Here is a 25,993-nt window from a genome sequence, read left to right on the forward strand (position 1 = left end):
GCCTTGGCTCTTTCCTCTCAGAGACCACAGAGCTGAACCACTTCCACAGCTGCTAGCTTCTAGGCTCTACCCTCTACCACCGTATTGGAGCAGTGTGGTCTCTCACTCCTACCCATCCAACCCCAGTGGCTCCAGCAGCCATCTAAGGCGATTGATAGGGAATTAGGCAAGTCCTGAGCTGGCCTTCACTGGCCAAGGCTCTTCCCCCAGTGGAAACATGATGCCTGGCTCAGAGGCTCATGTGAGCTGGGCTCCCCAAAGGACTTACCTGATGGCTTATCAGTGGAAGATGGGAGGCTGGTGAGAGCAGGCATGGTGGGCAGAGGGGGTGGCAGCACCTTCAGGTTCTGGTCGCTCTGGATCTCATTGGTGGAGATCTGGTTGATAATACGGTTGTAGGTGGGTGGTTGGTAGACCCGAGGTGGGGTGGCTGGGGGTGGCTGGGGCACAGGCCTGACAGAAGGTACCCGCTGACAGTGTTCCTCAAGCTGTGCAATGACCTCCGATTGGTTGTGGGCCAGCATGGCCAGGTGCTGGAACTTGTGCTCCAGGTCCTTGTACTTGCTAGCCAGCTGCAGCATGTCGGCTGTCTGGTTCAGAATCCTGTTCTCCAGCTGGGAGAGCTCCAGCGCGTTGTCGCGTTTGCGAATGATCTCATGTAAGAGCTGCATGTACAGCTGCGTGACTCGAGAGTTCATGTTGCGGCTCTCCTTCCGCAACAGCTTCACCTCGCTCACGATGCCGCCATCTACCTCCACCAGCTGCTGCAGTGTCTCAATCTGCCGCTTCTGCTTAAGCAGCTCGTTGTTGAGCAGCTCCAGCTCCTGCTTGTGCACACGGTTCTCCAGGTGCACCTCTGGCTCCTTGGAGTTGACACAGATGGCACCTGTAACCCGCTGCTGTGGCACAATGAAAGTGTAGGTGCACTTGTCTGGAGACTCACCTGCCCGCTTGTACCTGTTGAGGTAAATGTACTCTCTCTGTGAGCCATCCTCTGTGCCCTCAACATCATCCTCTGGACCTGTAGCAGCTCCGACAGTGGCCAGCAGTCCAAGCCACCAGCAGGTCACACACAGTGACCTCATGGTCCTTGCAGTGTGGTGGTTGGTCTTTATGAATGAGGTCTCTGAAAGCCTGAGAGTGGAGAAATGAAGTCAGTGACAGCCCCATCCCTGCCATTGGCCTGTGCCAGGCAGGACAGTGCCCAGATACATTGTAGGGAGGCTACGTTCCACTCTCCTAGAGTCAGAGAGAGAACAGTTGTTGTGGAAATATCAGAAGATGGTGTTGCCCTGCCGAGGTAGAGAGGAAAAGGGATCTGCCAGTCCTAGAGCCCAAGAACTTGACACTGGGCACGGGGGCTGGGGGAATGTCTAATCCTGCTCTGACCTTCACATTTCTGTGTTCTGTATTCTCATACCCCAGAGCTTTCCCCATGCTCTGCCTATCTCAGCTCTCTGATCTCAGCCCTGCTGGATTGACATTCTCTAAGGGCAGGTCTTTCTCAACCTCCTACCCCTAAAATGTGGCATCAAGAAGGCTTTTCAGCAAGTGTCCACTAAATGAATGAGCTGCTAGACACAGAATGGAATGCACTCACTTAGTAGTGAGTGTTCATAGAAGGATGCATCCCATCACATGACATGGTTTTGGTCTGTGTGCTAGCCAAGCTACAGAGCCCCAAACAAGAACAATCTGACCTCCTCTACACCCAAATGCTGTAACAGCCAATGACTTCAGGGTCCCCATCATTGCAGTGAGATTAAATCAGGAAGGAACAGAAGTTAGGCATATGTCTCTGGCTTGTTTCTTAGACAGTATATCCCTTCCCCATATGTTCATCACAATCACACATTACAATGTGCCAGCAGTGTGCTGGATGCTGGGGATGTGACTGCCCAGAACATATCTCCCAAGAGCTGTAAGGAGGAGCATCACGTGTTGTGAAAGGGTATGACAGGGCCCTGACCTAATAGAGGGGTCAGGAGCACTTCCCTGGGAAAGTGACCTTTACACTGACTCTTGAGGGATGAGTTAGATAGGCCAAGAGGGACATTAGGATGTGCCCAGGGCTACTTCCCTGTGTTCTTACAGTGTCCTTGACGGTAGCTTCTCTGCTTTTTAATTCTTACAACATATATTTATTTGTGTGTATGTATGTAGTGGCACAAGTGCCATAGCACACTTGTGGAGGTCAGAGGACAACTTGCAGCAGTCAGTTCTCTCCTTCTACTGTGTCTGTCCCAGGCATCAACCTCAGGTCATCGGGCTTGGTGGCAAGAACTCTTACTCACTGGTCCATCTCACCAGCCCTAGATACTCTTAATTCTGTATCACAAAGCGGGAAACTGAGGTCAGGTCTTAAGATCACAAGCGGCACAATGAGTGTGCAGTCCTGGGCTGACAGCTGTTAGCAGCTGGAAGCCACCAGCATCACCACTTCTGCACTTCACATTCACAGCTGCTGAACACCAGCTGTGGCACAGGATCCCATGGAAGCTTCTGCTGGGAGCCCCTGGCTGCAGGCTGCACCAGGACTAGCCAATGGGCAGCTGCAGATCAGACCCTGTTCTCCATGGGGCTGTGCTGTGCTGTTTCTACTGAAGTCCAGAGCCCATGCTTGGTTCCAACAGTCAGAAAGGGCCCACTGGACCAGCCAGAGAGAGTATTTAATGGAGTATTTATATAGCTATTCTGTAGAGAGGTGGGGCTTCAGTGGAAACAGCCTAGTTTGACAATGTTTGCCTGGTTTCCAAAGCTTTGGCTCTTGGGAGCTGGTGGCCACACCCCCTGCTGCAGAAGAATAGGGAGAAGCTGGGCTCCAGGCTAGGGTGGGCCCTCCTGCCTCACCTTCTGTGGGCAGCTCACCTGCCTACTTGGTGACAAACACCTCTGTGCTGTGGCCAAGAAACTGCCAGAATGCCAAGGAGGTAACTTGGCACCAGAGAAAACACTTGATTTCTAAACATTCCTGGGTATCCAAACCCGGAGGCTGTGCCATGCCTGTCCCAAGTGTGGGTCCTCACTGCTCTTGCCTTCACACTTGAGATCCTGAAGACTGAGCACCTCTTCTGCCTACCCACATTGCACATTGGGTAAAGAAACGTGGGGGTAGAATGTGTGGTGGCCACATGATGGCAAGAACAGCAAAATAACACTGAGGGGTGCAGAGGATGGCTGCACTGTGGGTAGAGTGCATTGCCTATTGGAGGAAATGCCATTAATGGCCCACTTCATAGAGGACCCGGGTCCAAGCCACAAAGCTGCTCAGACCAGGTTCTGACCCTAGGCAGCTGCCCGGTGCCGGCACACGGTGAGCAGCGCTCCCACATGCTCTCACCACTCCAAAGCCTGCAGTCTGTTACTTGTGTTGTACCTGGCTGAAAGGAGAGGAGGTGAGAGCTCAGAAAGGAGGTGTGAAGTCACTGGCTAGTGGAGAACCAGTTGGTCCCCAAGTGTCCTGGTGGAGCCTGGGCTTACAGTTCCATCTCCAGGGGCCTGAGCTTGGTGGGCTGATTGGAGCCTTACAGAAAGGAATGGAAGGAACAGAGTCCCCTGCTGGGGACCTGACGCCCACACTCTAGGTAAGTCAGCAGTGTCAGTGACCAGTGGAGGAGACACTTGACATCCAGTTAGGCAGGGTGGCCTGCCTAGGGACACGCAGCAGGTAAGAGCCCAGGTTGGACCACCAAGGGGCTTACTGCAGGGCCGTGCTCCCCATGTGGCCCTTGGCCTCCCTAGCAAGCATTTGTTTTCCCTAAGGATGATTCTAACCCATCTTCTGTTAGTTTGGCAGTCTTGAATGGGCAATAATGAGTCTGTTTACTTTTGCTCTCTTGATATTTATTCAGCTAATTGCATCCCAAGAGAAGTAACCCCCAGCATTCCAGCCGCCTTAGGCTGGGGACTAGCTCAACTCTAGTCAAAGCACCCTCCTCGCTCTCTCCCATGACCAACAAAGAAAAGCAAACCCAACTGTTTTCCTTGGCTTGGAAATTAAAATAAAAACACCGATCCGAATTGCTTTTCCACATTGTGTGGTGAGGAGTTTCCATTGTGCTGGGCTTCCCTCTCCCCGCCACCAAGGCTGCAGTGACCACGTGGCAGGATGGCCTGGGCACATGGGGAGGTGGACTCCCTGAGCCCTCCAGTGGGCTGCATCTGAGTGTCCCCACTGGCCTGTGTGGTGGGGCCACACACTGCATGTCTGCATCCCTTTTGCCGTCACGGCACTGTACCCAGGTAGTGCTGCCTTGTGAAAGAAGCCTCGTTTTGGTGATAGAGCCATCTCCTGCTCTGTGGCAGAAGCTACTGGCTTGGGATATACTTCTGAGTTCTTCTCTGAAAGATTAGGAATGAGAAAAGTTCAGATAATAAAAATAACTCTAGCCAATTCTTTCTGTGGCCCATGCACTTTATCTACATCATGTCACTGAATCTTTCCAGCAGCCTTTTGGGAAGGGCCCATTGCTTCAGGGCAGCCATGTAGCTAGGTGCTGGGGCCCACACCTGTGTGTTGGGTAACAGCAGGCCAGTTCCCCCATTTGACTGCTGAAGTGCTGAGGTGCTTTGCTGGTGAACTCTGCCATTCTAGGGGGACACAGTCATGGTCTTTCTGGGTCTGTGTATTTCTAGTCTTCTTCCCTTTTTCTTTAGATAGGGTCACATGGTTCTCAGGCTGGCTCTGAACTCCTTGCTGGGCTACATCCCTAGTCCTAGTGCAGCTATTGAATTACCACAGAGGTGCAGTCAGGGCTGATAGCAGGACAGGCGAGGAGACAGCTGAGACCTGAAGACAGTGAGCCGTTTGCCTAAGTCACGGCACTACCAAATAACAGAGCCAGGTAGCAGGTACACCACATTCACCATGCCTGCTATGGAAATGACAGTGTGCCAGGGAACCCCAAGGAAAGCATTCTGATCCTCTAGGCAGGAGGCGGCCAGGGGTGCTCCAGGGTCTGCAGGACTGGCTTGTGGGGGTGCTTTCCTGGTCAGTCCAGGCTGCAGTCTTCTGGAAGAGTACCCTGGAAGAGCCGAGCTAGCGCTGCACTGCCAGTTATGAGCACAGACCTGAGGAGGCATCCCAGACATACCGGAGACCTGAGAAGTGACCTCTGCCAAGGCCACGAGGCCCACATGTGCCTAGCTGGCCCTGCCCTCCAGCTTCTGGGAATCTAGAGACTTCACCAGAGCATGAATGGAAATGGCAAATCCAAGATCAGGACATCAGAGAACCCAGCAAAAACATAAACACCAGCAAATGGTCATTCTTACAAAAGCTGCAGAAAGACCAGGCTTGCCTGCAGAGCGGTGCCTAGGTCAGCTGCTGTCCCAGGACAAGGGGGGAACCAGCTACAGAGAAAGTCTCAAACAAGCCATCAGGTCGAGCATGTGGCCAATAGTATTGAGAATAATGGCTGTCCTTTGTTGTAGACGGGTGTACCCCCACACACTGTCTTGTTGGCTCTCCCAGCTCTATACATAGACAGCTCCAGGTACTGGCTGGCTTGCCTGAAGCCGGGTGTCATCTGGGAGTACTGTTAATAACACCCAGGCAGTATGTTATAGACTCCTGACTGAGGAGACAGATCATACCTGTATTGGGCAATGAAGAAAGCCCAGGCTCCCAGGTGTTGGGTCACCTGGAGTAAACATCAGGACCAGATCTGATGGACACTGCAGCCCTGTGCCCTCACTTCAAGGTCACCTCTCCAACCAGTAGAAATAAAAGACACCAGTTTATTTGATTATCTAATAGCCAGGATGCAGTTGCTTCTTACTGTTGACCAGATGAGCAGACACAGCTTTCAAGTCAGTACAGGAGTGAATCTCATTGGATGTTAGAAAGAGCTTCTTGATCCTGTGAGTGGTGAGACCCCAGAATGGGCATCACAGAGAACAGTGGTAGACTCACCTTGGACAGTCTGGAGAAGGAACTGTGCATCATTTATCCTCCATGGAATCACTCCCAGCCTGGAGGCCAGGGAGGGAATAACCAGTCTCCAAATGTCACCCTTCCCAACCCAGGATCCTGTGAATCATCCCTCACTAGGAGGCTGTGAGGGCCCCCTGGGAGGCTGCAGCCCATTCCCTGCTTCCTCAGTTTAGCAGTCACCAGACCTTTATAAAGTCCCCCTACTCAGCCTTCTACCACCCACTGGTTTAGCCTTCCCATCTACCAGTCATTGCGTCTGGCTCCACCCTGGGGTCAACCCTGTTGTGGGAGACTTGGGCAGAGGCATGAACTGGAGAAGCGGAGAAACTAGGGTCACATCCTCCAGCTATGCCTGGAGAAGTGATGGGATGGGGGTGGGGCATGCCTGATGTCCCAGGCTCTCGTGAGTATGCCAGTGAGCTGCTGGCTTCCAGGGAAGGCTGAATGTGCAGAGGCGGGCTGTGGTCACACTGTGAGATCATAGGGCAGAGGGGATGTGGTTAGGCCTGGGGAGCTGGGTGCCTATGCCAAGGGGATGAGGATACTGCTGGGTTTTTTTCCTTGCTGCATTATTTGGGAACCATTTTAAGATTCCCCCAAAGTCCACACACTGAGCCCTCTGTGCCAAGAGTCATGGCCAGCAGCGCAGAGGCAGGGAGTGTCTGCAGAAGCCGTTTGAGAGTCCAGCTTCCGAGCTGGCTGCTGTACTTCCTGCAGTGCCTAGTGTGCTCTGGAGCCCTGGGGAGGGGTCAGGTCTGAGGCTGGCTGCACAGCACTGCCCCAGGCGACTTCCTGGAAAACCTGGGCATTGCCTGGAGCTTCTCTTCTGAGCCCAGCTGAGTAGCTGGCACAAGGTTACTTCAGCCAACAGGGATAGGCTCATCCATTGAGCATCCAGACAAGTGTTTTCCATGCCTCCCTCACATATCATAGGCACTCTGTAAACAGGGACTGCCATTATCCCCATTTCAAAGATGAACACACAGAGCTAAGGGAGAGGACAAGGACCAGACCAGAGCTGCTGGATGGCTCCAAGCCAGCTTTCTTACCCACATGCTCCTAAGTGGACTTAAGACAGAGTCGTCCAAGTGGGCCAGGAGCTGGCTGAGGCTGGCATGACCATGAGACTCCTGCTGCTCCTGCTGCAGGGTCAGGTCCTGTGTGCCAGCACCCCAGTTTAGGAGGTATTTGGGGAATTAAACTTAAGTCATTTGGTGTGCTGGCCAACACACTACCCCATAATTCACTCCATACACACTTCCTTACATGCATCTTGCCTTCACATGCTTTCTGCCTGGAGAACCTTCTCCTACAATTCTACCTAGTATGTATCTGTCTTTCTTCCTAAGGTGACCTCTTAAGGCCACCTCTCTGTTATGAACAGTTATGACCTTCTTCACCCAGCACCCAGAGCTCAGACTGCCCTGGCTGGCTGCCCCAGAGTATGGGCTTCTTAGAGTCTCCTCAGAATACCCGGCTCCTAGTGTAGCAGCTGGGCAACTAGACGCCAAGGACTACATTCGTTCCATATATTTTCCTGGCCAGTCGTGAGACGTAGAGCAGGAAAAAAGGAGATACGACCCCTGTGCTCAGGGGTCCACAGTAGCAAGCATTCCTAATGCAGGTGGTAACACTTGGGGGGAGCTAAAGGGCCCCATGATCCAGCCAGGATGGGGACTAAAAGAGGTAGAGTTAGGGAGAGGGTGAGACCTTGGCTGAAGAGCATAGGCAAGAACGGTGTATCCCTCAGGGTCCATGGCCTATGTGATTGAGAGCTAGGCCTGAGACTTGCCTTGGGGCTCATGGACTCATCCATCCTGCAGATCTCTGCTGTCTGGAGTGGGTTCTAGAGGTCCATTTAGCAGAACAAAGGAAGTACAGCCTTCCATGGCAGAGGTTGGAGGAGGCGCTACCCCTGGCAGGACTTTGGCATTCTGGAAAGCAGGAATCTCTGGGAGTGAGGCTAAGAGTCCCTTCTGGGCTTTTCAGTGGTGGTCTCAGCTGCCTTTGTGAGAACTGGGTGACAGAGGCCAAGCCTCTGGGGCTGCTGGCCCCAAGACAGGCTGGTTTTACCAGGGAATGGGACCTGCACAATGGCTTGATTGTCAGAGGCCTGGCTCTCCAGCCAGCATCTTAGCATTCCTGTGATCAGAGTGTGTCACCGTGATGTGGACATGGAACGGGATGCTATGAACCCTCCCTCGAGCACTCATTGAACCAGTCAGTCAGGAGCAGGGTACAGCTTTGTCACAGAAACCCCCCCAAATAAGGTTTCTGATGTGTACTGTCTATCACCACAAACTCCAAGCAGCCTGTGGCTAAGAACCTCTTTGGTGTTTCACATAAATTTACAGAAAAGATCCACTTCTCCATACATCAGTTCTTTCTGGAGATTTCTACTACATGGTTGTGCCAGATGCCTGTGAGCTGGGCTAGTGACCAGGTCAGAGCTAGAATGCTTACCTTTTGGTCACTGACAAGGAGACTGTGGATCAGGCACTGTTTCTGTGCCCGGTTTTCACTTTTGTACCCTTGGGACAGCGCTGTTCATCTTGGGGACCCTCTCAGCTGCCAGGACTTCCTCTTAGGACTCATACCATTTGTTGGGTGTTGATGCTGTCTGCCTGCCTCATCTTGAGGGGCTTAGGTTCTACACAGCAGTTCCACTGTATGCACTCTTAAGTTGAGAACATTCCAGATGAAGTAGGCATGATTCAGTGAGAGGCCAGAGGCTGACTATGCCTGCTTTGGGAGGACCTTCTGTCTGTTTTGTTTGTTTCCAGGTGCCCGATGCTGCCTCAGGAACTGTGAGGTGTGGCATAGGGTAGCTGGTGAGTTCCCACATAGCAGCCCTGAAGGGTTTTCCCAAATAGTGATGAGAGAATGCCTTGCTCCATCTGGTCACATGGGTGAATATTACCCAAGGCACTGGCCCCCATGCGGAGGGTAGGGGTAGTGTCAGGTTGTGGGGACAGTGTGAATATGCAGCCGCATTGCCTGTGCTGCCGATGTGGTCTCCACGGAGAAGACAGCAAGGAAACCAGAGAAGGATGAGGGCGGCAGCAGACTCGACTGCCAGCAGCACAGGGTGGCATCAGGATAGGAGACGTTAGGATACTTTGTGGAGTAGTGGAATGGGATGGAAGAAGGCATGGGCTTTGGAACTATAGTCCTAGGTTCAAGTCCCATGGATCACATAGCTGTCACCTTAGCAAGTCAGCCTTCCTGAGCCTTTATTCTTCCTTCTGGAAACCCATCTCCTAGAGTAAGGGTAGGGACAGAATGAGATAAAGTGCCTGCTCACTAAGCCCAGTGGGCAACTTTGTAACCCTTTGTGGGGTCCTTGCCTGTGAACCCATAGCCCTGCTGGGTAATTCTCCAGGATCATACATGTTGCCCATCTATCTCTCTACGCTGTGTTTGTCCTTGCCCGTGATAATCTGGGTTAGCCAGGTTCACAGTCAGAACTTCTGTTGAGCCAGAGACGCATGCCGAGGCCAGAAAGCTACCAAGTCCAGACTGCAGCAGGAAGCCTTCAGTGTCCCCCTCCAGAAGCCTGGACTGGAGAGCATGCACTTCACGGTCACTTTCCAAATGCCTTCAAGAACTCAAGGGCCCAGTTTGGCCTTTGGGGTTGTGGGAGAAAAGCTGCTGCCCTGGTCTCAGATACATTGGCATTATGTGGCACTAGTCCACCATGGCCAGGCTTGCTGGAGGCTATTCTCTGCCCGTCCCTCTGTAAGACAGATGTGGCTGGCGGTTCTTTTGTGGAACCATGGAAGCCCCTTGTTCCTGTCCCTGTGATTCTGACAGGGATGCCAGTAGGCAGACCAGGAGCACCCAAGGGAGTGCAGGGTGTCATTTGGCCCATGAGGTTAGCACTGGAGGTTTGGTCTGTTTCCTTCAAGTATACTTCTCGGATGCAGAAACGCTGCAGGTGGCCGCAAACCTCAGTCCTAGATACAAAGTCCTCACCCTTTAATACAGTTCCTCATGTTGTGGTGACCCCCATCCATAAAATGATTGCTTCTTCATAACTGTAATTGTGCTACTGTTATGAATTATAATGTGAATATCTGATATTCAGGATATTTGATGTGTGACCCCCTGTGGGGGTCATGACCCACAGGTTGAGGACTGCTACCTTAGCAGACTACATCCAGAACAAGGAAAGAAGTGGCACTTGTTCTCCCCTCTGGGCAGTTCTGATGGTTGGGCTCTCGATAACTGGTGTTGAGAGTTTTCAGAGGCTTTGTACACAGGCACTGGAGTGAGGACTAAGGTCTCATGTGCTGCCCCTAGTCAACAGTGATGTATGACTCAGATGGCCCTGCAGTCACTGTGGGGTGGAGATGGTTAGGTGTGTGCTGTGGGGTAGCGTCAGGTGTCTGCTCATCTACTACTGAGCTGGGTGCCCTTATCACTCCGTTTCACAGATCAGGAAACTGAGGCTTAGGAATTCTGCGATCTTCCAGAGCCACTGAGCTACTGCTCAGAGGAGCTCAGACTTGGAGCCATACCCTGCCTGTGCTCAGAAGAACCCACGTGGAGAGCATTGAGCTAGCTTCAGAACTGGTGTTCTCAATCTTCCTCCCAGCCCCTGTGGAAAAGGATCTTTTTCTGAGTAACCACACTGGCCTCTGGGAACTCTCCTAATCCCAAAGCAGAGGCAATAGCTGACCCGTGACACAGATGTCACAGGGAGAGGGAAGGGAGCAGCAGAAAATTTCTGTTTGGAAATTGTCATCTCATGCGGAGTGCTTTCAAGGGACTCCGTTTGTGGCGTCTGTAGTGTCCCCTCACGAGGCTGCCAGGAAAGCACGTTCTCCAGTTTCTCTGCGTATCCTGTTAGTTGGAGACCTGAGGACCATCTGCTGTGTCCTTGGGCACAGAGGGAAAGTCAGGACAGCACTTTACCCGACTGACAGAAACTGGCGGGTGACATGTTCTGTCCTGCACAGGACGCCTCTGCTCTTGGCCCGTTGGAAGCTAGTGAGCAGGAGCTGCCTGGCCCAGGGCACTTTCTGAAAGAGGGCTCCCACTGCCTCAGGTCTGCCTTCACGGCTGCTTCTGCCTTAGCATGCATAGTCTCTAGCGGGAGTCCAGAGCTTCAACGTAACTTGCCAATCCTCCGCTACCTTGCAGCTCTCAGCCCGCTGCCCTCTCAAGTACACACCTACACACATGCATGTACCCTGGCTACCACCTGGTGTCCAACAGCCACTCGGGTTCACCCCATAGGCTCTTTGTCTGAAAGAGGCGAGGAGGGTCCACCACTGAAGTCCTCGACATCCCAGCCCCATGCTGCCCTGTCTCAGCACCACCCTGCCTAAGCATCCACAGCCCTCTGCCTAGTCAGACGCTTGGTTTGGCTCCAAGTAAAAGTAAGGTGTGACCCCGTGTGGGGTCCAGCTGCCACCCCCCCAGATGGAGGGAGGAGTCAGGGTTGCTTACCCCGGCCCATCTCAAGCCCCTTCCCCTGGCTGCTGCAGTTGAGAGCTAGCCCCTTACCTCTTCTCTCCTGTTGACTCTGGAGCAGCGCCTCACATGCTTTACGATGCCATCAGCGGGGCAGCCCGGCCATGGCCTCCAGGAGGGGTCCCGAGTCTCTGGCTGGTCTGGCAGCCCTGCCTTACTGGCCTCTGCTGGCAACAGCCTGAGCTCTCAGAGGCTCTTAGGGATGGGTCTGGCTAGGATGTCGCTGGGGCTGCTGCTCACAGCTCTTCCTCACAGTGTGACCGGCAACCGCCTCAGTGCATGCTCCCTGCAGGTCCTGGGTCCGGCACCCCACTCAGGGCTCCGGTCCTTCCCCAGGCCGACTCAGCAGCCTCAGTTGAACTCCCAGGTTCTTTGTGGAGCCTTTACATGCCGCCAGAGGAAACTGTGAGCACAGCCTGACCCTGGTTGGCTGCAGGCACTTCTCTCCGCCCACTGGTGCAAGAGGATCCCCCAGGCCCCAGAAAGGCTCCGGGCCTCCCCTTAGCTCCAGACAGGGGCGGGCCGCTCGGTGATGTCACACTAGCTCCAGCCCCAGCTGGCCCAGCCCCTCCTGCCCGGTTTGGCGGCCTGGGCGGCCCCCTCCTTCTTTGGCACAAGCAGCCTGGCCAGCTCTGCTCCTGGCTCGCCCGCCCGCCCGCCCGCTCCACTCCCTGAAGCTGATGTTCCTGGGGTGCCCTGTGCAGGCAGAGCGCTTCCCCTGGACTCAGGTAATGGGTTTTGATTAGCTGCAGCTGTGCAAGCAGCTGCTTGGGACTCCAGCAGCTCACTCTTTTCCTGTGGGTTGCCCTACTAAGTGCCCTTCTCCAGAGGTCACATTCCTCTTCCCAAACTACTTCATTCCTGCAGAAGGCTAGCCTGAGGCAGTGGGTTAGGACAGTGGACGTACCATGGCTGGGTTGGGGACCACTGTCGCCTACCACCTGAGTTACCTACCTTGGGCTTCCTTTCCCAGGGCATAAATGAGCCACAAGTCAACAAGCCTGCACTGGGTCACCTGGGAAATGCCTGCTGCAGGGCCAAGGATGATTCGGGCTGGGTGGGCAGGTGGGCCGGGCACACATTCCACCCCCTGCTGTGTGACTCTGCCAGCCTCAGTTTTCTCAGCTGGGACTTGAGGGGCTGTCCAGTGAGCAAATGATGGGCTCCCTGGGAGCCATGATGGTGGAACTCTAAGACTGTTTGGGGGTTCCGAGTAGGAAAGGGAAAGGTGACACTGATGTCCCCAAGCTAGTGTCCTCTAGATGTGTCAGACCTGTTGGGCTGGTTGGAGGAAGGCCAGGCAGGCTACTGGGCATCCTGCAGAGGTGTGGGCAGGGGAATCCTCCAGTCCCACCAGCAGGCTCCTCCCACTGCTTGCTATTAGCAGTGACTCTTGTTTGTAAAGCTTTCGTGGTGGGGGTGGCAGTGACAGCAGGTATAAGCTGCGAGGGGAGGGGGGACTTCAGTGGACCTCTCTTACATTCCTGGTCCCTAAAAAGACAGACCCGCTGTGGTTCCCTCCCAGGACTGCTGCCCTTCTGTTGAGGAAACACGTTTTTTCCTGCCTTAGCTTCTCCTCAGCCTACCTGGCTCCTCCCTTTTTCTGACAATCCCTCCTTTCTTAGAAGAGACTATGGACCTTACAGGACACCACTAGCCAGAGAGCTAGACTGGACAGGAAGACTTCTACCAGCAGATGCAGATGCCATACACTCTGTGTCCTGTCTAGGACCTGGACGGGGTCCTCTGGCTGAGCACCTCTCCTGAAGCACCTTTGGCAGGAGGAGGTCACACAACACACTGAGGGTCTGCCCTGTCTTCTTCTCTCCCCCCACCCCTCACATCTCTCCTTCTCACTTCCAGAGTGTGTTTGTGAAGATGCTGCTGTTAGCCAAAGGCCCCATCCTCTGACAGCTGACACCCGGAGCTGGAGAGACCACAGGGTCTGAAAAGTGCTAGAGATGTAGCAGCCTGGGCTAGCTGCCTGATGAAGTATCTAAGCCCAGACCCTTAGGGTAGCTCAGACCCAGTAGGCAATTCAGGTGGAGAGGGACGGTCAAGACTGGGAGGGGTGGGTAAAGATGTCTGGTAAATTGCTTCCTCAAATGGCCCTAACAGCCCCCAGGCTACCAGGTGATCCCGACACTCCTCCCATTAGAGGTGGTGTCCATGCTCCTCCCTCACAAGTCTGTGAGGTGCTGATTTGTACTGGTAACACCAGTATGGTGAAATGAAGGGACTAGATAACAGGCGGTTAGTTACAGGCAGGGTGACATCTCGTGTTCATAGAGCCTTCAGCAAGTCAGCCCCTGAGAAGTTCAGGGTCACAGCACATGACAGATAGTACTGCCCCTCCAGCATGTGTGGAAAGTTGTCCCCAGATGGGTCTAGCCCCTGACTACCATGTCACCCCACCTGTATTTATTCTCAGCCACAGTCTTCCTGCCGGGCCCTGGGTGTAAAGGGGAGAGAGAAACCTTGGCACACAGCTTAATGGAAGAGCTGTTGCAGGCTCCTGAGTTCTGATGTCATTCGTTAGACCACAGTAGTAACTGAAGACGACTCTGAGGCAAGAATAGTTGATGTGGCTCTCCTGTGTTGAGTTTTGTTTGAGTCGGGATCCTACTACAGAGCCAAGGCTAGCCTCAAACTCAGAATCCTCCTACCTCAGCCTCCTCAGTGCCGGGATTACAGGCACACACCACCATGCCCAAGCGCAAGGCATTCTTTAAGTGCAGCTGAGAGGAGAGCATTTTGGCTGAGGAAAGATGAGCCCTGTTAGAGGGATGGGAATAAATCCCAAGGAGCCAGTAACAGGCTTTAAGCAACACTGCCTGGGATTGTCTTTGTGAAAGGCCGCCGTTGAGGGCCTGCTGCTGGGAGCCACAGTCTGGCCATCTGAAGCTGGTGGCTGTGGTTGTAGCCATGTGGCAAGAAAGACCGTTGGAGGCCATGGGCGGACTTGATGGTAGGAGTCTCCAGGACCCCCGTGAATGTGGGTTACCGTAGGATTTCTGGTTGCATAATCCAAAGCTTCAGCAGAGCCAGCAAGTTGGGGAAGAGCACCAGAGCAGCCTTGCCCAGCCATCTTTGCACAAGCCTTGCCCTTTGGTGGCCGCAGGCGGTCAGGTGCCCTGCTGGGGAGCTCAGACCTCAGAGTCCATTTCCACTTCTGCCTCTCAGGACCTCTGAACCTTCCTTCCTTTCCCTCATTTGTAAAATGTGGGTAATGTAAGGATCTACCTCATAGAACTATTATAAAAATTAAATGAGGGGCTGAGGAGGTGGCTCGGCTGTTAAGAGCAATAACTACTTTCTAGAGGATCTGAGTTTGATTCCCAGCACCCGCATGATGGTTCACAACCATCTGTAGCTCCAGTTCCAGGGGCTCCAGCACCTTCGTGTGGTCTCCCTGGGTACTAGGCACACAGTGGCACACAGACAAACACAGAGGCAAACACCCATGTATATATAAAATAAAAACATTTTTACAGTATTAAATAAAATTTGACACCTTAGTTTAACATACTCGGGCTATCTTCAACCCAGTGAATGCTGGCTGTAGTAATCACTGGTACCTCCTTCACTGGGCTTTCAGCTCCCGTGTGGACATATGTTTCCTCATCTGCTTTTGGTTTTGAGACAGGGTCTCATGCATATATCCTAAGTTGGCTGAACTGTGTAGCCAAGGATGACCTTGAACTTCTGATCTTCCTGTCTCCACCTCATGGATGCTGGTACAGCGTGCTGTACATCTCTAGACCTGGTTTATGTGGTACTAGGGGGCAAGCCCAGGGCTGCTTGCACACTAAGCAAGCGCTCTACCGAGTGCCGCTCCAGCCTTATTTCTGTTGTTTGGGACAGGCTCTGCCTGTGTCGCCCAGGCTGGCCTTGGACACAGGATCCTTTTGCCACGGCCTGAGTGCTATGGTTGAAGGCAGGCACCATCACACTTGGTTGTAGCTGGTCTTCTTTTTCCTCTCCCGTCTTCTCTCTGGCTTCCCACAGTTTGCCTCTGATGTGATGAAGAGTGATGCTTTCGCATGTATTCCGCGTGGTGTTCCCCGAGTCTCTGGTTCTGCGGCTGCTCTTCTCTTTCACTACATTCAGGACAGGGCTTCATTTCTTCAGGGTTTTGTGCACCATTTTCTCTCCCTCCTCCGTAGGCTCCATTTTCTCACTGTTGTCACTGAAAGTCTGTCTGTCTGTCTGTTTCCTCCCAATGCTTCGGTTCAGATCTTGTTCTCTTGTTCCCATTTTGCTGACCCTTTCTTTCTTCTATGTATCAATCTGTTCATTTCCATGGAAATGTTTTGTTAGGTACTGTACTTTTCATTTTATAATTCCCACTTGAACATTTTTAAAAGACAGACTCTCGATAGGTAGCCCAGGCTGATTGGAAACTCTGTATAGCCCAGGCTGGCCTTGAACTCATAGAGATCCTCCTGCCTTTGCTTCTCCAGTACTGGTATTAAAGACATGCACCACCATGACCAGCTAATGCACCACCATGACCAGCTAGATTTAAAACAAACAAACAAAAATCCCCCCCAAAAAACTAGAGGATAATTTTATTGGAACTTGAGAGAAAACAAAAAAACAGGACAGGAAAGCTGGAGATCATGGCAGCTGCCGAGAGGGGATGAAAGAGTTAAAAATGAGAGAAAGTTGTGCTCTTTGAATCAGAGGTCAAGAAATCAGAAGTCAGTGAGCAGCTGGGTGGCAGGAGGTGGGCATACCCTGAGGGTCAAGACCAGAGGAGTTTGGTTGATCTCCAGAAAAGGGGGGTCACATTTGCTGCATTAGAACCCAGATAGCCTCAGCACTGCAGGTCTGTCAGTGACAGCCTGGAGGGAGTGACAGTGACTGCCCTGGGAGAGGGTCTGTCACACTGCTTTTTATCTTCTGGTTTCGGGGCATCCTCCTGAGCGGTTTCATGCTGCATTTTCTCCTTATCACAAGAGTTCTCTGGCTTTGCTTCCACTGTTGACATCAAAAGGTATCATCAGCCATTGCCCAGGTCATGTGTAAGGGGCTTTCTGACCGCCATCCATGGTATGTGTCATGTCTGTATTCATGTGTCTCCAGAACTGGGGAGTACCAGAGAGTACCTGTTTTTGACCTTCATTTCCTGATTTTCTTATACATCCATTTTCTTATATATGTTTGGAATAGCCATTTTCTTTTTAAGAAAGGATTTCTTTTCTGTGCATTGGTGTTTTGCCTGCATGTATGTCAGTGTGAGGGTACCAGATTCCATGGGACTGGAGTTACAGGCAGCTGTGAGCTACCATGTGGGTGCTGGGAATTGAACCAGGGTCCTCTGGAAGAGCAGCCGGTGCTCTTAACCACTGAGCCGTCTCTCCAGCCTTGTAATAGCCATTTTCAAATCCTCATCTACCAAATCCAGAGCTGAGTTTACTGACTTGGGACAGGGGGTCTTTTTTTTCCCCCCCTTTAATCATGCATCACATTTTCCTGCTCCTTAGTGTCTCTGTGACTGTTCACTGTGAAGATGGCACACTGAAGAGACCTTTCCTGTCAGAATGTGTGCTTTGTCCTAGCCGGTAGTTTAGTCACCTGGATGGTGTTTAGGGTTGATTTTGGTTTTGTGCCTATCCCTGTCTTGTGGACTTCATATAGGCTGTAGCCTTTGGGGGTTTCAAAAAGTCTGTTTACAGAGCCGCTCTAGCTTGGTAGCTCTGGAACTCCAAACTCCACCTGCCAGCAAACGACGGACTCTCTTCTTCCAGCTGCTGCATTAACTTGTGGTCCCCACAAGTCTCCCCACAGGGGACATGTGTGTTTAGGGCGAGCTAAGAATTGGACCGGAGTTTGAACAGCAATGTTGGGCCCCTCCTCTTCTCTAACTCTCTCCTCCCTTCTGTTTCTCCCTCGGTCTCCAGCCTCAGGTCCAGCCTCTTCCCTGTCTTCTTCAGAAGACCGTCACTCTGTGTCATGTCTGCCTGTCACTACCACACCCTGGGAAGTGTTCCAGTGTGGCTCCCTCCTTCCAGAGCCAACTGACCCAGCACCCCGCTTCTGTTGATCAGGGCCTTCTGACGGGTGTTTTACATGTGCTCTCCAGAGGTTCCAGCTGTGCCCCCTGCCCCTGTTGGTGCGGTCACCTGGTGCGTCTGCGTCAGGGCCTGCCCTCTTCGCTCTTGGTCAGACTAATCTGCTGGAGAATGTCTGTCCATCTCACAGTACCACCTGAGCACTAAGAAATGGGCGATGCAGTCTTCTCATGCCTCTTTAGAGCGTGAAGCTGTGTGTTCCAGAGACAGTCATTCCCTTTCTTGTTTTCTTCTAGTCTAGACCTTGACTGGTCCCCACTTGTGGTACTGTTGGAACTTGTAGGTGGTCCAGCCTAAGGGGAGGAAGTTCGGTCGTTTTTGGTGAAGCGGTGAAGTAAGCACTACCCCTCTCCTCCCTCTCTGTTTACAGCAACCATAACATAGCCAGGGCTTGTCTACTCCCCCACCATCCCGTGCAGCCATGGCACTGTCCTAAAGCACCAATGACAGGCCATGGGATGAATCTGTAGGCCCCAATAAAACCTTCGCTTCTGATAACGGATTCTCTCGGCTGCCACGCCACAGCAGCAGTGATCTCTGACCCGGATGAGAGAAGAGTTTAAGTCTGTATTCTAATCCGTAGACGGGGGCTTGGCTCAGTGAGCTCCTGGACGCTGAAGCAGAGGAGCCGGGCTTTAGCCTGCGTAATGCCAGGAGGAACCCATCGTCCTGAAAAACAATTGCATTTCTTCAACTCCAGGGCACTTTTTCTTCTTTTTGATCTTTGAAATCAGGATGTGTCTCCTTGCTGAAGAAAGGCCACAGTCCTGTTAGCACTATTTTGTAGCTTTTGTTTGTTTTGTTGTTTTTGTTTTTGAAACAGGTTTCTCTGTGTAGCCCTGGCTGTCCTGGAACTCACTCTGTAGACCGGGCTGGCCTCTGCCTCCCGAGTGCTGGGATTGAAGGCGTGTGCAACCATCTGGCTTTTACCTGTCTTTAACAGATGGAAAAAAAAGTGTGACAATTTTAGGCACTGAGGCTTCAGTGAGATTGTAGATGAAAAGGCAAAGCCCCACCCCCTCCTGGTCAGCTGGTCTTAGAAGGACCCAGGGGAGTGTCCAAGCTTCAGGAAGCTGGTGGAATGCTGCAGCCTCCGTCCATCCACCCAGATGTAATAAAACAGCTGACACAAGCCAGCTGCTCCCTCCCTTCCTGGAGGCCTGTGTGGGTCCTGTGACCTGCTGCCCTGCGTCCAGCAGGGAGCCGAATGTTCGCTGGCTCCAGTAAACACAGTTTGAAGACTCGGTCTGCAGGGAGCCGTGGCAGAGTACTGTCCAGTGTCACCAAGGGTACCCAGGCACCACAGAGAACCCTTGAGGATTCAGTGTCTTTTAAACACTGATCAGACACAGGGACCCAGCCGTTCACACTTGGTGTGAAGTAGCTCCATGAGAACCAGTTCATTCCAGACTTCCCCACCAACTTGTCAGAGTCAGAGCAGCAAGTTTCCTCAAGGTGACATCACCCAGAGATCAAGCGTGTTTGTTATTTAATCAGCACATGCTGATTAAGTCTCATCTGGTCAGTTGGTTGGGAGCCAGCTTGCTGAGACTGTCCATTGATTGGCTCTCGTTTTACCTCAGAACAATAATTTTCAGGAATACTTACTTAGCTTCATTCAACCCTCTCCTGCTGTGTGGGCTGGAGCCCATCCCCAAAGGGGAAACTGAGGTCCAGTGGAAGGAGAGGCTCTCTTGCAGTTTGCTGATTTTATTTCCTCACAACCAAAACTTCATGGACTTTTTCCATCTCTGATTAAAATCATTCTCATTCAATGTAAACTTGAAAAAGATGCAGTCATTTCTGAAGCCTAGTCTGGGACAGACAGGCCCTCCAGGGGACAGTGTGATGGCTGGGAGTTGGTGGGGCACTACAGCCTCCCACTCACACCAGCGAAAGCCTGGTGGAGAATAGTCAGGCTCAAGCTGACTTTGCTTACCTTCCTGGACCCAGAGACAGCTGGGCAGGCAAATAAGGGTTTCTGGCAAAAGCTTGATAATAGAGGCTTCCCAGAAGTGAGAGCGGTCACACAGCGGCCAGCGGTCCCAGCGGTCCCAGCGGTCCCAGCGGCCAGCGCTGCCCTTGGGTGATTGTCCCTCCAGAGCCTGTACCTCAGCTTCTGGATTATCTGCTTCTGCCAGAGAAGCCTTGGCTCCTGAGCCCCAGTGAGTGAGTTGTTGTGGATAATTAACCAATTGGATGGAAAATGACAAGGCTGTCTCTTTAAACATCCAGTGTTTTGCAGTTTTCATCCCTTCTTGTTAGGCCTTCTGCACAGAGCCACAAGGATACACAGATGCACGCGCTCGCTGGCCTCTGTCAACCCTGATCACACTGGGTGACTCAGTCATGTTCAGCAGACTGGCTTTAGTGCAACTCTTCGGGGAGGGAGGGCGCTGCTTCCAGGAGACCCATAAGCCCAGGCAGCTGTGTTTATTGTTGCTAGGCTTCCTCTCCTTAGCTAACAACGACTTTCCTTCCCAGCCCCTGCCTGCTTCTCACTCACTGCTTCTTAGCAGCTGAGGTAGCAGCCACCTGGTACGGCTTTTCCAAGCGGCACTAACTCAGTCTGAAGGGCTGTCCTGTGGGGAGGTCCCTGAGATGCAGTTCTGGGAGCTCCAGGATATGGTGCCTTGGGGATCTCTGCTCTTACATAACAGATGCAGTCTGCTTCACGCTCATGCTCACATGGGCCTGGCCTGTGGGAGGCCTTCCACGTGGATGAGCTCATTGCATCCTCAGAACTGGCCCTTTCAGGAAAGGGTCTCCCCACGGTCTTCCATTGTACCCCACAAGGTGGCTTAGCTCACTTGAGACTTGGGAGGTGAAATCCATATAGCAGTGGCCAAGCCAGAGTTTGGGTCTGGGCCCCTGGAGACCCCAAAGTTCACACTCTTGACAGACTTTCCATCACAGTAATGTGGGGCCCCTTAAGGATGCTTCCAACTCCCTTATCTATTTTTCTGTAGGATAGCTGTTTGTTTTTATTGTTTCTGTTGTTTGAGACTGGGTCCCTATGTAGCTCAGGTAAGTCTGGAGCTTGCTATTCTAACCCAGGTTGGTCTAGAATTTATAATCTTTCTGCTTCAGCCTTCTGAGTGCTGGGTTATAGGAGTGTGCCACTGCATCCAAGTGCAACATTACTTTTAACGCCCAGAGTTAGTGCCACCGTTGAAATGTGTGGCTGACACACACAGTGTGGCTCAGCTGATGGTCGGTCCTTGTGCTTATGATTTTGATGAGTTCAAGATTCGTCTTTCTCAAATGGTTCAGAATTAACTGAGGACTACGAAAACACAGTTTGATGAGCCCTACCCCAGACTCTCTGACTCAGTAGATCAGATCTGAGATGTGGCCCAAAATTCACACTCAGTTCCAACTAGTTCACAGGAGCACCCGTGAGTTATGGCTGGCCAGGGATGACCTTGCCTTTCTGCTGAAGGTTGTTTCCTGTGCACAGAGGCTGGTCCAGCACCAAACAGGATGGGTGCAACTTGCTTCTCCCAGACAGTTTTCCCTCTTCTGATGTCATGGACTCCAACACATGGAAACCCAGCAGGTCAGAACTGTGGTGATACCTGGCCTAGGAATCGAGAGTCACGTGACTGATCTTGTCAGTCTGTCTCTGATGTCCAGTGATGTTCCTGGTACTGACTAGGAAAGAAAGGGAGACATAAAAACGACCGTCACGGGAACTGCTTCTGCAAATTAACCAGAGAAACGCCTTCTGAAGCACTGCTCATCTAGGTGTGTGTCAGTTTCATGGGTGGAACTTTAGGCCATGCGGGCGGGCTTGGTGTACTTCCTTTCCCAGCAGGCTGGATGGTCGGAAGGGCTACCTAGTTACCCAGAGCAGAACATATGCTGATAGGCACGTAAACGAAGGGCTTGGCCGCATAGTGGTGGGTGCTAGAGTCGTAGGAACCCAAATTTGCACACTGGGCCTCTCTTGTCAGCTGAATGGCCCAGAGCAAGTACCTTAGCACAGGTGTCTCCATGTCCCTCTTCCTGAGTTGGGGCTGGAAATGAGAGTGGCATGACAGAGGCGGGCACTACAGTGCCTGTGCTGAAGGCTTGCCCTCCTCCTCGTGGCTGGTATTATCCAGCCAGGCAGCCTGGTAAAATGTATTAATCTCTTGAACCCAGGGCTGAGGTTCAAATCCCAGCTCCACCATTTGCAAGATGTATTCCCTTCTTTCTGTCACCTCTTCCTATTTCCATGTCCTCTGTAAAGCAGGCCTTAAAAAGCACCAGCTTACAAAAATGCTGTGGCCATTGAGGACATGTGCATGTCAGATGTTCCACTGTGGCTGGGCTTCAGTGACATTGACTCTGTCCGCCTCCATAGATCTGCAGAGCAGGCAGGAAGGAGCCCATGGGGAGCCAGCAGCAGGGCCTAGGAAGAGGACAGAAGAGACCCAGCGTACCCCATGAAACCCTCCCTTTCCCTTACCTCACCCTCAGCCCCACCCCTGCAGAGAGAAGAGCAGCTTCGTGGGTGTGGCCCTGGGGGCACATCTCCAGGCTTTGCTGGTCCGTCCACACAGCCCTTCAAGAGCAGGGCGCCCACACTCGCCCAGGTGGCCTTCCTGCAGATGTCACCCCCTTTTTTGCTACCTGCCAGGCTGGACGTATGCCCAACATGGTAGACCTTCTAGGACAGATTTCACAGTGGCTTCTCCCTTCTGCCAGGTTTACGCTGAGCTGCCTGCTCTGGCACAGGGTTTCAAAGAAGATTCCAACCCCTCGAAATCCGCCCTCTGAGACCCTCCCCACCCCCTTCGCACCGCCCGCCCGCCCGCCCTCGTTTCTATGTGTGCAGAAGCACTTGGTAAACAGAATGCTTGAGCTGTGACTCGCTGGAAGGGGCGAATCCCAGCTGACGCCCCGAGGCTGAGCCTATTTTGGGCCTGGTTTCTCTCCGGCTGAGGTCTGTGGTCAGAGTTTTCATCAGCTGTGATCCCCCCACACTCTCCCCCACCCCCACCCCCAGCACCCAATACAGGCTCCAAGGAACCACAAAGCTGGTTTCAGGTTCCTTTCCTGCCTGAGTGCTGGCAAGCCAGGCGGCGTCTTGCCTCCACCGCTGCCCCGCCCATGTCTTAGGCCTAGGATCCACTTAGTGCTCTTGTCCTGTGTCCCCTGTGAATGTGTAAATACTGTATTCAGCACTACACAGAGAGGAGCTTCACTCAAGAAAGAAAGCATTCCCACTGCCATGCAGCTCATTCAGCTCTGCCAGGCGTGAGCAGCAGCAGTTTCCTACCCGTCAGCCGCCTGCGGGCATGTACCCCTCCCTCCCTCACACAGGGGTCTCTCCTCTTTTTTTTTTTTTTAAAGGCCCATGGTCTCTTTTGGTTGCTAGACTAAATGTAACTTTTAAATCTGTCTTCAGAACACCTTAATAATAATAAATATCAGCTAAATGTAGCCCTGGAATTAAGAGATTGTTCAGCAAATGTGTGTTGGTGTACTGGACCTGTCGTGCGGGCTGCACCGTGAAGACTGCTGGGCAGAGCTGAGAGCAGCTGGAGGACGCCTACCCAAACGCTGTTCTTTCTTCGTGGTTCTAATAAAACACCTGGCCAAAGCAGATGGAGGAAGGGGGGTCTGTTTGGCTCACAGTTTGAGAGAATATAGTCTTGGGTGGCCGTTCTTGGTTGTCAGCTTGACTAGACCTGGAATTGACTAAAATCCAAAGATGGAAGGTGCACCTGTGAGGGATTTTTGCCTCTTCTATTCCGGATCTTGGAGATAGGAAGACATACCTTTAATCCAGGTCTTTGGAGCTGGGAAAAGACATGCTTAGATCTTGAGGCAGGAGGATGTAGCTTTAGTCTGGGCCACACCTTCTGCTGGAAGCCATATATAAGGATGTGGAAGAAGGAAGCTTTTGCTCTTTGCCTGCTTGCCCTCGCCTTGCTAGTAAGTCCATTAGAGCCTACTTATTTGGGATTCCAGCACATACTGAAGGCCACCTGAGACATCCAGCTTGTGGACTGAGCAAGCCAGTTAGCAGCACCCCTCCATGGCCTCCGCATCAGCTCCTGCCTGCAGGAGTTCCTGCCCTGCTTGAGTTCCTGTCCTGATTTCTTTGATGATGAACAGTGATGTGGCAGTGTGAGCTGCACCAACCCTTTCCTCCCTCACTTGCTTCGGTCCTGGTGTTTCATCCCAGCAATAGAAACCCTGACTGAGACACAGACCCTGGGGTCAGGAAGGCATGTGGTGGTGGGAATAGAAGGTGGCTGGTTACATCGTGGCCCCAGTCGGGAAGCAGAGAGAGGTGGATTCGATGCTCAACTCGTCCTCTTCACCTTCCTACTGAGACCAGGACACCAGCCAGTGCAACGACGTTCGCGACGTTCATGGTTCCTCTTACCTCTCAGTTGCACCTCTCTGGAAACGCCCTCGCAAATTGCTCAGAGGTGTGGCTCCTAGGCAGTTCCCAGTCCAGTCCAGTTGGCAGTGAAGGCAAACCAGCACAGTTACCTTCCCTCAGCTCTGGGACTTGGGATTGCCTGTGAATTGTGACAGCAGCCATGCCCACCATGAAGTTGATGGTCAGCCTGCACCAGGTGGAAGGGAGGCTCTGTCCTGGTGTGAGTGTGCCGATTCTAATCTCCACCGTGTGGAGAATGAGCCTAGGAACATCCCAAGTCGTGGCCTGGTCATGGTCATGGCATTATCTGGCTTCCAGAACTGACCCCCATCCTCAAGTCTTTATCGTTATTGACACTCTCCCTCTGCAAACCTGCTTGAATTAAATTTTTAAAAAAGTCTTTGTTATGGACAAAGAAGCTAACTAGAGCTTCTGAACAACTGAGACTACACAATGTTTGTCACACAAAGCCAGAGTATTGTGTCCTGCACGGACCTCAGCTGACAGGGAGAGCTACTTTGGCTAGGTTCAAGGACATCCTCCATCAAGAGCTTGAAGCATCTGGTCACGTGGCATCCATACTCATGAAGCAGAGAACTATGTATGCATGCTCAACTCACTTTCTCCCTTTATACACTCCAGATCCCAGCCAAGGGATTGTGTCACCCACAATGGGCGAGTCTTCCCACCTCATTTAATGTAACCCAAGTGCTCCCCACATGCATGCCCAGAGGCCTGTCTCCCCGCTGATCTAGATTCTGTCAAGTTGACTGTTAGCATTGACCATCACAGATGGCTTCCGGGAAGCTGAGAGTAGTGTGACCATGGCCTTCCGGTCCCCTTCCACATGTGGGAAGGAAGAAGAGGAAGGCAGCCAGCACTTGGGGAATACTGAACACAGAAACTGGTGCCTTGCCGGCAAGTGGACTGGAAAGGACTTGGGCAGCTGGGAAGAGGTGGGCTCCATACTCACTACCTAATTCTCTGTGGTCTTTTCAGGAGACCAAGATCCACCCTAGAAATTACTGTAGCTCTGCTCTGCATGAAGGAGCACAGAGACTAGCAGAGGGGCAGCATCTGTGGGAGTCCACCTAGTCCAGAGAAGGAAGTGGAACCTGCACCCCCAGGAAAGGGACACTGGCTGCCCTTTGGTGGTGGAGGAGCCAGAACAAACGCTAATGCACCTTAGGAGACCTGTATTACCTCCGCCTGTACAGAGCCCTGACCAGGAAGGGGGCGGGCACCCGCAGCAAGGGATTGTGGGCCTGAAGGGATTTGGAAGGTCCAGATAACCAGGGCAGGAGACTTGGTGAAGGGCAGAACCTTTCTTCTCGCCTCCTTACCCTCCCCCTAGTTCCTGGGGCTACAAACAGATGGCAGGTGGGGAGAGCCAAAGGAGAAGGGCGGTGGACTTTGGGTTGAATCTGGGTCAAGTTTTCAGATAAACAGAAGCAAACTTTACATTCTGACGTTTTGACATGAGACTCTTGTGATGATGCAAAGTTAGAGAATCCAGCCTACTGCTGCCCAAAATTGGAAAGGGGGGACTACACCGCACAGCTGGGGAGTATGATGGGAAGAACAAACTACTTTGTGTCTGTACCCCCACTGGATACAGACTTTGAACTGGCCATAGCCTAGATTCTCTTTGACCCCCAGGTTGACAACACCTGGTCTGGCCACCTGAACATCTCACAGCTGTCTAGAGGCCTGGGGTTGTCCAAGGAGCCTCTACCAGCTGGGTGCCAAAAAGAACCCCTGCCCAACAGCAACATCCAAATGAGTTAGAGCCCCTAGCCTCTCCAGCTGGGAGGGCCTGAGCAGAGAAGGTGACTTGATGCAGGGAGAACGCAGCAGCAGAGCAGAAAACCCTGGCTGGGAGCCTAGTGTGCACTTCTGAGCCCGCCTGCCTTCTTCCTGGCCACCTGCTGGGGCCGCCCCGGCCCTTCTCCTTCACTCACTTCCGGCTCACTGCAAGTATTATGGTCCCAAATGCTCTAGCCCACCCAGTCTCACTGCCTGCTTGTGGAGTAGTGATCGGAACGGTCCCTGGGAGATAGCAAGATGGTCATCAGGTGAGCAGCAGAGTGTGAGGAGTGTGAGCTTGCTGATCCCCGAAGA

The 25,993-nt window shown here is 52.6% G+C and overlaps 2 protein-coding genes across 19 annotated transcripts in view; one reads left to right on the top strand and one right to left on the bottom strand.

Annotated features, from left to right (window-relative positions):
- Nucleotides 1–11,934, bottom strand: part of Angptl2 (angiopoietin like 2) — a 30,671-nt gene extending 18,737 nt beyond the window's left edge. The window contains exons 1-2 of the mRNA XM_028884784.2: nucleotides 11,447–11,934; nucleotides 269–1,134 (exon numbers count right to left, since the gene is read on the bottom strand). Of these exons, the coding sequence (XP_028740617.1) occupies nucleotides 269–1,085 (817 nt within the window). The 5' untranslated portion in view covers nucleotides 1,086–1,134; nucleotides 11,447–11,934. The remainder of the gene's footprint in view (nucleotides 1–268; nucleotides 1,135–11,446) is intronic.
- Nucleotides 1–25,993, top strand: part of Ralgps1 (Ral GEF with PH domain and SH3 binding motif 1) — a 243,429-nt gene that overhangs the window by 147,775 nt on the left and 69,661 nt on the right. The gene's annotated exons all lie outside the window — the stretch shown is intronic.

The sequence above is a fragment of the Peromyscus leucopus genome, chromosome 4 (genome assembly GCF_004664715.2).
Source record: "Peromyscus leucopus breed LL Stock chromosome 4, UCI_PerLeu_2.1, whole genome shotgun sequence".
Classification (NCBI taxonomy): domain Eukaryota; kingdom Metazoa; phylum Chordata; class Mammalia; order Rodentia; family Cricetidae; genus Peromyscus; species Peromyscus leucopus.